Source organism: Psittacula echo, assembly GCF_963264785.1.
Source record: "Psittacula echo genome assembly, chromosome: 4".
Classification (NCBI taxonomy): domain Eukaryota; kingdom Metazoa; phylum Chordata; class Aves; order Psittaciformes; family Psittacidae; genus Psittacula; species Psittacula echo.
The window spans coordinates 85,565,032-85,578,641 of record NC_137738.1 but is presented as its reverse complement, the minus strand read 5'-3'; the positions used below and the strand labels follow the sequence as shown (position 1 = coordinate 85,578,641).

The 13,610-nt window shown below is 36.1% G+C and overlaps 1 protein-coding gene across 1 annotated transcript in view; it reads right to left on the bottom strand.

Annotated features, from left to right (window-relative positions):
• Window positions 1-13,610, bottom strand: part of CSMD1 (CUB and Sushi multiple domains 1) — a gene marked incomplete at both ends in the record, with an annotated part of 1,184,444 nt that overhangs the window by 226,203 nt on the left and 944,631 nt on the right. The window contains one exon of the mRNA XM_080616376.1: window positions 6,346-6,502. Coding sequence (XP_080472502.1) covers window positions 6,346-6,502 — 157 coding nt within the window. The remainder of the gene's footprint in view (window positions 1-6,345; window positions 6,503-13,610) is intronic.

Here is a 13,610-nt window from a genome sequence, read left to right as displayed (position 1 = left end):
AGAGAAAATGGGCAAACTTTTGGAACAAATCCCAGCTGAAACTGCATAAATTCAACTACACACACATATAATTGCAAAGTCTATAATGGCCCCATAGAACTAGACCTTTTTAAAAATATAAAACAATCCTTACTTCTGGCATTTATAAAACTTTTATTTTGCAATTTTGCAAATTTGACTTTCTTTTACAGTAGTTTTTCCTATGCATGGAATGCAACTTACATTAATTTGGGGTTAGTCATATAACTGTACTGCTCTTTAAAATGACCTGTGAATATATATACATATAGGTTAATACATACTCATTAATGATTTTTTGCCTTTTGCTTATTGTCATGAAATTTTGTCTTACATTTTTATTGCAGTGTGTGAAGGTTCTCTTTGCAACAGATCTCTTAGACCAATTAGTTACTGAAAGGAAATTGCAGGAGCTTCTTTTCATCACTGGATTGTTCTGCTCAACTGACACTGTATAGCCTGAGGCAAAGCCACTGTTTTTCTGAACTTGAGTCTGTTTGTGTGCTGGAATAAACTGAGTTTGCAGTTTCAGAACACTGTTTTCACTGACATAACATTTTCAATTACTTTAGAATAGGATATGAACTAAATTAATTTTCAGTTCAGGATTCTCATCAATTAATTTCCAGGTTTAAACCATTTATATAAATTTAGATGATGCTAATTCACATTCATGTTCTTCCATGCACTTATTTTCACTATCCCTTGAAATGTGTAGGGGTAGAGAATGTTTATAACACAGAACTTAAATGGAAAATTATAGCTAAGTCTTTAGCAATAACAGAATACTCTGAATGCCAGATCAGACATGAATGTATCATGTCTGAGAAATGTCTTTCAAAATTTCTTTTCTTAAAACTCAAAAGTACATCTGGAGACCAAAGACTACTGTACAACTGCCAACTATTCATGATAGAGAGGACAAAAAATGCAAATTAAAATATTAAACCTGTATTTAAAAAAAAACCCCAAAACCCATCCATGTAGAATCCTAAACTTCTTTTCTTTCAGCAACGTTTGACAGAATTTGATGCAAGTTCTATGGAGCTGAGCACAGCTCAAGGGCCTGAATCTTGTCCACTCTTCTGGCAGAAAAGATAGCCATGCAGAATTCTGCTTCCAGTGAAAGAAATGGTCATGGATTCAAAATTGGTGCAAGTTAACATTAAGACCTAAGTCTACATAACATTCGCTCTCGAAAAACCAAATCCTTAGTGAGAATTTTTCCAGCCATTATTTCCATCTTAGCACAGAAGTGCAGAAAAACATCTAATTTCATATCTTAGGGAAATGGAGGATACAAATAAAAGACAAAGTTGAGGAACTAACATGGAACTTAATTTTTAACCTGTAGCAGCAAATGAGGAATAAGTAAGTAAAAGGCCTTCAGAAAGTTAAATCTGCAGGTTTCTGAAACACACAGGAGTCTGCTGTGAGGCAGAACATTCTGCTGAATGTCCAGTGCAGCCAGGCACATTTCTACAGATATTATCTAACAGTATTCCTAGATGGATTGTTTCACTTACTCATTACAATGGACTCCAAGGGTTATTCTGCAGGTAAGCGAAACTTTTGCTTCTATTATAACCTCTATAGGATTGGGGAACCATGAAATTGCCACAGAGAGCTAGATATCTGCTCCTAGAAGAGTGGATGTCTGGATAAGGACTGAGATCAACTTCATGCTATCTGAGGTGTCTGCCAGTGCAAGGAACTTGCAATGACACAGCTACTGGCAAACAAAAAATGTGGAAAAGTAATTTTTCATTGACATCTACGTGCACCAAATGACACACAAGTAAAATTACTGTATAAGTTCAGAGAACTTAAGAGCGATCACTGTGGAAGTACAATACAGTGCTGAGTACTCTGCAATCTGTACAACTCCATACAGACCATGGAGGAGTTATCATTACGCAGTACTCGGAGCATCACAAAACATTTGTATATGACATGTCTGATGAAGTGTGGAGGGACTGCTTTTGCTTTTTCAATAACAAAGAAAAGTGAGACTGTTCAAAGAATGAGGATTAAACAAACAGTAGCAAGGAAGCACTTCTGACACAAGTAAGAGTAAGTTCAGTTCTCCACAAGATGAGTGAAAACAGTCAGGGTTAAAATTCCTCTTGTGTCAGGAGTGCAATAGGGGAGTGGTTAGACACTGCAGGGATTCTGTTTGTTATTCAGAAGCTGTATTGCAGTACTCCTTATTTAAAGTTGCAGCCTGTTACTTTTACTAGACAGCTGTGTTTTGCCTTACTGCCTGTCACTGTGTGGCATCAATAAGATTTCATTTTAATTTGAATGTCAATTTAACATTAAATATTACTGACATGACAGCACAAAGCACAGTGCCTAGGGCTACATCGTCTCTTCCCCAAAAAAGCCAAGAGGTTTCCAAGAGAGAAAAGTTCTCATTGGATGACTGGGGTTGGGGGGAGTAGGGAAATCCCCCAAATTGTAAAACTGCAATTATGAAAGAAAAACTGTCACTTTCTCAACAACAACAAAACCCATGTCACAGTCAGTTGTGGCTACAACATGTAAACTTCCATTTTTACATGCAGATCTCTATTGATCTCATGATCCTTTCTAGTAAAAAAAAATCTCTACTCATAAATCCATTTCCTTAAAAACAACTTGTAGTTATAGATCAAATAATAAAATTACTATAATTTCTAGCTTCTATTCAGCATTGTTCTCACTCTGAAGCAATTTCCTATACAGCAGATTTCATTAGAACTTGAATCTTTCAAAGATTTCCTTTTAATATCTGCTTACATACTAATTTCTGCAATTTATACAAGCAACTCAGATGCTGAGTTTATAGAATTCTGGTTTATTATGTCAGTAATTAGATTCTGAATACACAAAGAAAAGTTTCTTTATCCACAGTTTTGTTCTTATGGATCATTACCTTGTTCTGTTGTATTTGTAAATTTAACTTTATCCACAGAATGCAATGTTACAAAAGATGAAAAGGTAGCTGCACAAAACTGAAATAGCACATTTTTAAGTTAATCGCATTGCAATAGTTCTAAAATTCAAATGTCAAAGCTGCACTAATCTTAATTTTCAATACCTTTAATGGGAAGAAAAGTACTACAAAGACCAACAATTAAGGGCAGTTGATGTATCCCTCGTGGGCAGCAAGAACTCAGCAACCAGATAGGGAATAACCAGAACTGATTTACCACTAGACTTATTACACCATCACTTCTCCTAGTTCTTTCTAACAGTCTTACGATATTAATTACTCAATTTCATTCACTCCAGCTGTCATGTGAAAGGGGGAGATTTTCTCAACCCCTAGTGTTTGGTCTGTTTATCAGCACCCCAGGAAAGCTGAGATCCCTGTGCCTGACCAGTCTGTCAGCGTTCCATTATAGGGACCCTTCACTGAACAGTCGTGCTGGGTTGGAGAGTGATTCGACTGACTTGTTCAGGGAAATGTGCCAACAGCATAAGGAGGGCCCCTCAGCAGGTCTTCTCACTTTATGTTACCCACTGATGACAATTGCTAGCACTCACGAAAGACTAACAGTTTACGGGATTATACTCTTTGTTATTATTATCATGTCAAGTTAAGGTTCGTGATTGCCAGTGATAGGCACTGTTAGTAAAAGCAAGCTTGAAGCAATACACAACCAGACAATAATCACTAATAACAGCTAGTGTTACTTATTTAGAGCATGTAAGTTCTTATGCAATAGGCAGCCACTGTGAGGGAGAAGACAGGTTCAGCCCATCGACTGATCCCAGAAGTTATAATGGACTCTTCCCTATCTCCTCCCCTCTCTCATTCACTTTTATACTTTTCTTTAATCTCAGGTGGAGCTCAAGTGACTCTAGTCATAAATTCTTTTATTACTGATTGGTGTAAAATTCACTTCTCATTTAAAGATATAGCGGATTAAAAATATAAAGTGCACGGTCAGTGAGGGGTGGTCGTACCTTGGAAGTGGGTAACTTTAGGATGGAGATGTGTGTATTATAATGAGCAAGGTTCACCTAAGGAAAGTGATTTTGCCACAGATGTTGGCTCAGCAACAGACATCTCCTGTATTTCCCATTTGACCACTGCTGTATGGCTTAGCAGCTGTATGGTACTTGAGTTCCCAGTCCTGCAGGGAGTACAACAGAGCCTGGCCACGGTGTCTTCACTATGCTTCACTTTCCATTGCTCCTCTAGGATAGCAGGGTCTGTTGCCTAGGGAACCACGGTGGAATAGATACCGTACATGCCAACCATCCTGAAAATGGCAACTGTATTTTACCCTAAAAAAGTTTCTATAATACTACAACCTCAGTTATACCCCAATTTTCTCTATTTCCTCCCCCTCCTTACACCGAGTGGTTTTCCCACACCAGCATACTTATTTCTCATTTCCCTCAGTGAAAGCACAATTTAATTATTTTTATTTTTGTCTTTGTTTTAGCAATTTTAAAGTATCTGGCATTCTATTTTGGTCTTAAAAGTGAACAAACTGCAGAATAATCTTTCAGGGGTTATTTCCAGCTGTAAACAGCAGCTTGATTAATCCAATCAGATAATTATCCTTTTACAAGGGCGTGCAGCAATATGACAAGGGGAAATAACTTTAAAGAAGGTAGATTTAGATTAGATATAAGGAATTCTTCCTGGAAAAGGTTAACCAGAGAAACTGTGGCTGCCCCACCCCTGGAAGTGTTCAAGCCCAGGTTGGATGGGGCTTTGAGCAACCGGGTCTGGTGGAAAGTGTCCCTGCCCATGGCAGGAGGGTTGAAAGAAGACGATCTTTAAGGTCCATTTCAACCCAAACTATTTTATGATTCTTTGATTGATTTTATGTTTGATTTATTTACCAAGTGCAATGGAAGCATTTGTTTAGGAACTGCACTGGAACTGAATCAAAAATCTCCAGTCAATTAAAGAGTATAAATTTCTACTGTATTTAGTCTATAAAATATTGTATTGCTTCTTCAGAAAATTAATGGGAGTCAGCACTGCAATGGATTTTCAAAACGTTCCAAAAGAATGCATCTTCTTCTTGAATAAATTTATAAATGGTGAAAAGTCCCAAACTGAAGTGTTTGGAAATTACACAAAGTATCTTAAAATGTATTATTTTTAATTCGGCTTCCTGAAAACACATGTGCGAAGTGAGGAATTACATGATATTTACAAATGGGGACTGTCTCATGTGAGTAAAATGTTACAAAGAAATATGAAAGTGAATTTTGCATCTGTACACAGTATTATTAAGATTACTGTTAGAAGACTGTCTACACACTTCAGAAAGTGTGAAATACTTGAAAGAATAGAAAACATATTCAAAACTAATCAAACAGCCAAGAAAAAAATTCTCAAGACTTGAATTATCATATATTAACTTACACAGAAAAATTTGGGAGAGCAAATCTTACTAGAATTGCAAACTGAACTATAACAAAACTTAGCTATTGGATGCAGAAATTACACATAATTCTACCTTTACATAAAATCCTATCTCTAAATGTTAGGTGGAAATGATCACTGTTGCAGGTTTTGAAAGGGACTGAGTCAAGTCCCTTGAAATCAGTGCCTTTAAAATAAGATTATTTTAAAAAATAAGATTATTTAAAAAAATAAATATATGCAAATATACTTATAAATAAGTATAAAACATTTATACTATGAAATGTTTTGTTTCTTTTTTCAAAGAAAAAACAATCTACAGTCTCTACTGGCAAATCAGAGTAGATTTGCCTAGTGGTTCTTTCTGGATTCTGAACCAAAATGAAAGCATATATAATATCTAGATTTTAAAAAATGAATAAATGAATCACTTCAATATATTTTATCTAGGCAGAAAAACCTTCCCTTCTTTTATGCTTCTCTAAGAAAAAAAAAATACTAAAGGCAGGATGACAAAATTTCAAATTTACCAGGCACAGCAGAAACACATAAGGGCAAGTGAATGTTTTCTGCATATTCCACAGCTGGCTCCAATCCAAAGGGAAACCAGCAGATGTACTAGATAAAGCTATGATTTCATTTCTGTGCCACAGTGGTATGGTATGGTGCTCTGCTCTGAAGGATTCAAGAGGAGCTTATAGAAACTGATGTAAAAGGCAATAAAAATGAAGGGAAAGGGAACTTGGAGATTCCTTGAAACTTGGACAAAACATCTCTTTATGCATGTTGGAAATAAATTAGCTATCCCCAGTGTTATGCTCCCGTCCCCCCCAGGGGTACATGCCCTGCATAGTACATTATCTTCAACATTCCATGAGAAATCACTGCAACTAAGTAATATATATTCCCTCACAAAACAGTCAGTCAGACCATATTTGTGAGCTACTTACTTGTGTAAGTGAGCTGAAATCCTTGGTCAGTATCAGATCCATTGGTATTAAACTCTATCCACAAATGGTTAGAGGTGCTATTAAGGATAACTCCCATCATGTCATTTTTGGTGAAGATTCCCAGAGATCGTGAAGAACTGTCTTTTCCATCATATACCTTGTAGAAACAAAGTAAGAGTATAAAACTGGACATCAAATCTAAATATATGAAAAAAACATTAGTTCAATACAATAAGTTAACTATGTATTGCCAACTGTTTCTCCAAAAAAGTTAAAGTTTCCCTTTCGTGAGGTACATACCACTTGGTTATGCAGTTCAGTGAAATATAAGATATTCTGTCACGCTTAAGGTGCTTTACAGTCTTTTTTCCTTTTCAGTTTTGTGAGCTCATCTTGAATGAAATAAATATTTATACACAGATTATTTTTCATGATTATTCACAAAGGCTAACAGACATATAATTTCTGAAATCACCACAGAAGGAAGGCTGTAAGGGTTTACCTTTACTCTGTTCTCTCCTGTCTGGAAATATCAACAGCAGAAGTCAGGTACTCAAGACCTTTTATTTCAGACTCTAAGCCTGCAGTAATTTTTTAGCTTACTACAGGTTATAACAAAGATAGATCTTCAAAAAAGGTATGTGAGTCAATTTCCAAACTAAGTGTAGAGATGTTCTTATTTACCATGTTACTTTATTGAAATCTTTCAATGGAAAAAAAAATCAACAATATTAACCTCTGTAGTTTTCCAAATCCTGGAATGAATGACATTTTGATTGTTCACCAATACAGGACAAGTACAAAGAGTTGGCTAGGTGTGAAAACTTACTTTTGCTTATTGCAAAACCTTGAAAGCCCTAACTGCCTAACAGTCTCCTGTGGGCTTTTTTTTTCCCTCTCAAGATTAATTTTTTTAAAAAGCCAATTTCTCCTTTAAATTATTCACCTCTACTTTCTCATGAAAAAAATAGGCAAATATCAAGTGTGTTTCATACTTCGAAAACATATACCATACATCATGCAGATGCTTATTCAAAAGCATGTGAGGAATCTGAACAGCTAGTTTCTAATATGAAGTAAAAGACAATTTACCCTGATCTCAGATGTCTACAGAGACTGTAGACATTTAGTCTTTTAGTGACTGTAGAAATATAGTCAATTGTAGCAAAAACTACAATTACAACAAATATATTAAACTCTGGATCTTCATCTCTCCATTCTCAGACCTTGTGGGACAGTGAGAATTTATACTGATTTCAGATAGAAGCAGGCATTGATCCATTTAACAATCTAAATTGCTATATTTGGGTCACAGACACTTCTTCCTATTTGAATGCCCCGTTAAATCCATTAATGACATTTAGAAATGCATCTTTTGAGAGGACAGACAACTGCAGCTACACTTATGGATGATGACCTACAGTTAAAAGCAGAGCTATTTCCTCAGTGGAGAAAATACCAGCATACACCATCAATGTAGGTGAATGTCCTGAAAGCACCTCATTCATCTTGACTGCTGACATTAACAAATAAACTAATAAAAACAATGTGCATAAAGATTTTTTTAAGATAAAAGCATAGATTTAGTTTAATAAACATACACATATTTAAATAATTACCTTCCCTAGGAGAATCTTTTTAAAAATAATATATCATGCTAGCCATTGATAGAACAATACATTCTGTCCTTATTAGCAAGGCAAAGACTGTCTTTTATCAAGGCACATAAATAAACTACCAGAAGACCCAATCAATTGTATTTAAGATTTGTGTAAGCACTAACACATACTTAATGTCTATCTCGTGGCAGAAATAAGCTGTGCTAACAGCATCTGAAAAACTGCTTCCAAGCTGCTACCATTGTCCTGGGACAGAACTACAGATCACTTCCACAGACTGACTACACTTTTTATCAGAGCTGGAATACTATTGTACAAAATAAATAACCATTTGGCTACCACAAGATTTATTTTTTTAATAACATTCTGATCACACATACTATGTAAAAAGCACAGATATATTTTACTTGGTTTGAGAGATTACTTTGAATGAAATGTTTGATTTTTGTCATTAATAAAAATCACTAAAATTAAGTTATTTTTATTCATCTTTAAAGAACAAAGAAAAAACCAAACACAGCTAATTACTACAATTATCCCTTAGACATCCTGTTCCAACACTGTTCTACCTCACTGGCTGGTACAGATAGTCTTCCTACCTGAGGATCAGCAAGTTAAATCAAGATTAATCCAGACACAAATGAAAACATTGTTTTATGAAATAAAAATGAGATAAGAGGGATCACGTGAAAGCAGCTGTAAAAAGAAGCTGTGACAATTTTTAACTGGTGATACTTGACCAGCTGTTTTTAACATTACAGATATAAGGAGGTACAGTAATTGAAACACTGTTAGTGAACAAATATAAGCACTGAACCTCCATGCGTATCCTGATAATTTGTTTGATCCAAACCCAGGAAGGAAAAAAAAGAAAAAAGGTGTTTTCCCTAACAATTCTTGGTCATGGTTTGGTAATTAGCATAGGCCAAGGGCCATTCCCATTAGGCAGCTTGTGTGCAACCACTGTATTCGGTCACATGTGTCTGCCTCCATAGCCAAGGAACACATTTAATATAGTAGTCTAAACATCACCACTCATACATAGTATGTATGTTTAACTTATTTAGGAGAACCAATTTGCAATATAATTCACTTGCTATAATTGAAAATCTATTTGGCCAAATAGATGAAAGACATGAAATTCTGGTTTACCTCATCTCTAAGAAATTGATGGTGATTGCACTATAAGGATTTCTCCACAAGTAGCCACTTTAACAAATTATGAATTTCAAGTGGCAGTTAAAGCAATGAGATTGGGAAGCTGAAGTGTTACTGAGTAAAAAAGAATAAACTTTAAAATAAACAGATAATCCAGGTACTCACTTTTGCCATATTCCTCAAAATGGTGATTCTATTTCTTTACTTGACTTCAGATTCCAAAAGTTCAAAACTTGTCATAGCTACAGAAAGCTTTGCCCATGAAATATAATCATTAAGTTGCACATATTCTCCTTGAAAGCATTAGTTTTGACCCTTACTCATGCACGAGTCTTACTGATGTTAGAAATACCCTTGAAAATTGTATGCCATTCCCTATGTACCACAGCCTCAATATTTGCACCTGTGCCTGCCAACAGTAAAGTTGGTTGAACATACACAGCTAAACGTAATTTATATTTTCAAAGCATGTAAACAGTGGCCGAGTAGGAGTTCAGTCACCACAACTTGATTTTCTACACAGTATTTTATTGTCAGTACACCCTTGGAAAGCATTTAATGCAGACTCACTAACACCCTCACAAATCTTTCCTGAGAAAGCATTAGTGCAGCAGCCACATAGGCCAGGGACTGTTTCTGAGAGACAGCTTGAGTGAGCCACCTTGTTTTGTAAGATTGAGAGTTTAACATTATGGATGCAGTCAAAGGTGGAAGCTGGCCTCAGGGGCAGCAGGGAATGATCACAGCATCGTTTGGAGCACTAGGATAAATGTAGCCTAAGCATTCAGGGACACCCCATTTCAGCTAAACATTTCCGAGGAGCTGAAAAGAAAGTGCTTGCTCTACTGCTGGGATTAACATATGCAAGAAAAAGGATAGAGCTACAATTATTCATGAGAAGAAATGCTCTAATAAGAGTGCTAATGTATCTGCATCCGCTGTGGAAATGTAAAAACAGACACACACCTGAAGGAGAAGGAAATACTGGATAGACTTTCCTATACATCAGTTTCTCATTCTGACAGTGAAAAGAAATTACTTACAACTAAACTTTGCAATTTTCCTTAATTGCAGTGATATTTACGGAATAAAATCATCCCAAAGGGAAATGCTTTTAAAATATTGCTTTGATGGCTTGAGAGATAATTCCTGTACAGCTTGCTGACATTGTTAATGAACCTTCCCATATATATATTCCCAGATCTTTTCGTTACATCCTCATGAAATTCTTAGCAATCCTACCTCAACTATTCTATGATTCTATAAGTAGTGATACTGCATACTTCCTAAGACATTCATGTTGGGTCAACCTTGGCATTTTCAATAGGGATTGTTTCTCAAGCTTATTTTACTCACTCCTCTTTCTCAGACACTACTGCACAGTGTTTTTTGCCCTTTCTTACACACGCTTCCCCAGAGACACCCCCACCTTGGCTGCAGGGTTGGCTCAGCCATGCTCTGCAGTGCTTGGGTTGGATGCATCTGGAACTGGCTGTGTCTGGCACCCCTGCATTCCCCTGCTAACAAAACCTGGATATCAGTACCCAGTGCAACATCACATACACACATATTTTCTTTAAAAACAGAGTAAGATGTTCATATGGGAAAATGCCCTGCATTTCAGTACAAGGTTTATAAGTACTCTTAAGCCTTAGTGCATCCCTTGCAAGACACCTGTAAGGCAAGTCTTGAGGCTTTCTTCTGTGCAGACGCAAGATAAAAGGCTGATGTTTATAACATATTTTCCTCATATTTAGCATACAGCTAGGGAAGAAAACACACTTCAGAAGTCCACAGCCTTGCCAAAGCTGTGGGTAAAGGTAAGCCTTTGGAGAGTGTCTTTATTTCCCAACTGCTCAGACTGTATATCTTGCCAGAGCACATGAAAATTTATTTCTGCCTCACAAGTTCAGATCTCCTTCCCATGCAAATCAGGACAGGAACAAGGAGAGGAAGAAGAGAGTAGATTATTAAACTAAGCATGCAGCCACAGCTAAGGCACATTTTTCTTTACCGCTTCCTGAGGCGGCAAAGTGGAAAGGGAGGTGCTGAGCTCCCAGGGATAGAACGCATGGGGATAGTTCAAAGCTGCATGAAGGGAGGTTTAGACTGGACATTAGGAAGCATTTCTTTACTGAGAGGATGGTCAAACCATGGAACAGAGTTGATTGATGTCCCAAGCCTGTCAGTGTTTAAGAAACTTTTTGACAATGCCCTTAATAGCATGTTTTAACTTTTGGTCATCCCTGAATTGGTCAGACAACTGGGTTATATTTGCATATATTAGCATACCAAGCTATATTAGCATATATTACCATAGCAAGCTAGATGGACCACTTGAGTCAACTCAGGAAGGTAACTCATGTTTCCAAGATAACTGGCATTATTTTGAAAAACTAAAATTCTTCATGCTGGCTTCCTATGCCAGCTTGCTGGAATATCTTCTGCTTTCAGTTAGCAGACTTTAAATCACCACAAAATGTCTTTTTAGTGGCAAGCAGGCAGTTAGTATCATCTTGCATGGCAAGACTGTAAAGAACTTTTGGTTCAGTCTAGAAGAGTATCTCCCATAGATCAACTAAAGAAATCAGAAGCTACATGGACAAGTTTGTAAAACCTGAATACTAGAGATACTTTAGCCACTAATATAAACAAAGCTAGGACATAAAAAAATAACCCCGAACATTAACATTCAGTTGTACAATCTGTTCAATCTCCAGCACATTTTCAGTCAAGATTTTGGTTTGCTCTTTTTGGCAGTCTTCCAGACAATGTCTGGGTAAGTCTGGGGGCTAGGTCAAGAGTTGATTCCATGTAAAAAGACATCCCAGTATGGCAATGGAGAAGAAATATACTTTATTTTTATAAAGAGAGTTTATGGGTTTAAAGTTTACTTTATTTTTATAAAGTGGGGGAAGAGAGCTTAATTGTATAAATAGAGTTTATTTATTCTATGTTGCCTCAGAACCATAAAAAAGGTCTTGCAGTACAGACACCACCACAATTTTGCCTTTGCTTCTTTTGGATCCTCACGAGTATTGTGCTAACAGATCTATGAAAGAAGAAAGTATCCAACAGATTGCTCAGAACAGCTTTCTCTCAGGCAAATCTTTTTTACACCTCCAGGGAACATCTCTAAAGATGCTTGACATTATTCATAAAACGTTCTGAAGGATAATTGAGTTTCTTGAGCGTTTGTTTAGGGGTTTCAAATATTTTTTTTTTTTCTTCAGGTAGTTTACTAAATTATATATAACCTTGATATGAGCAAAGCTTCTGGGAGACTTGTGTACTATTTTCGAGCAGCTCAGTGGGCAATTAAGTTCTTTCTTGTCTGCTGCATCTGGTCAGAGTAAATATACTTTTGTGGATCTGCACTGTAAGACCATGAAAGATGGGTCTACAGGACAATATAGACTACATATTTTGCCTGCCTCCTCAATTCCCTTTGATCTAAAGGGAAAACAACAGGCCACGGTCTTGCAGTGTTTCACGCATGGTGGCAACATAAGCATGAATTTGTGAGTATAGATGGAGAAAATGCTGTAACTTTCTAATACTGTTGGGGATTTTTTTGTTTTACTTATTTCCTGGTCAAATCCAGTCTGTATTTGCTAAAAACGCCAGGTATATAGCAAAGATCTGAATTTTTACATTAATAAAGCCAATACTTGAAATATTTCCCCCTCCCCCCTCCTCCACCTTTATTGTATCTCTAAAAGCCTTTGAATTTTGCAGGACTTTGCAGGAAATGTATCACTTCAAATTGAATTCTCATACTTCAATAAGGAGTCTTTTAAGATGACAAAATGGATAAAAATATGGCCATCAAAATCTGATCCATAACAATATCTTTAAACTCCTTGTGGGAAGCATTCAGTGTAAATAAAAATAGTAAAATCAAGTTAGAAACATAGCATTTTCTGACATGTTAAATGGGTTTCTGTGAGATCCCCAGAAAGCAAATTGCTAACTCAATTCTGAATACTTGGTGATGTGAAGTATCAATTCACTCTGAAAATTCAGAGACATAAATTTGAAAGAGTAATTTCATGTACACTCAATACTCCACACGAATGTCATGATTTTCAGTACACACAAGAACACATCAGCTACTATTAAGAAAAGACAGATTATGTCCATGCTGTAGAAAAGGACACTACATGTTCAAAATCTGTATGTATTTAGGCCATGGTTCAAAAGCTACCTACAAAGAATTAAATTTCTGTAATTAAACTTTTAGACAATATCACAATGCTACATGTTAGCTTGCTTTTTTCCTATTCATATGAGCGAATTGATTTATTTAGAAAAAAACCCAAAACCAAACCAAAAAACAAAACAAACCCACAAATGGATAGTTCTGTGCAAGACAAAGAAAATAAAAATGTACCAAAATTAATAGCTGTCCTTTGTTAAGTAATCACTGTGCTACACATAAACATTGCTGCAAAGAGAAAACAATATAGACACATAAGTATTCAAAAT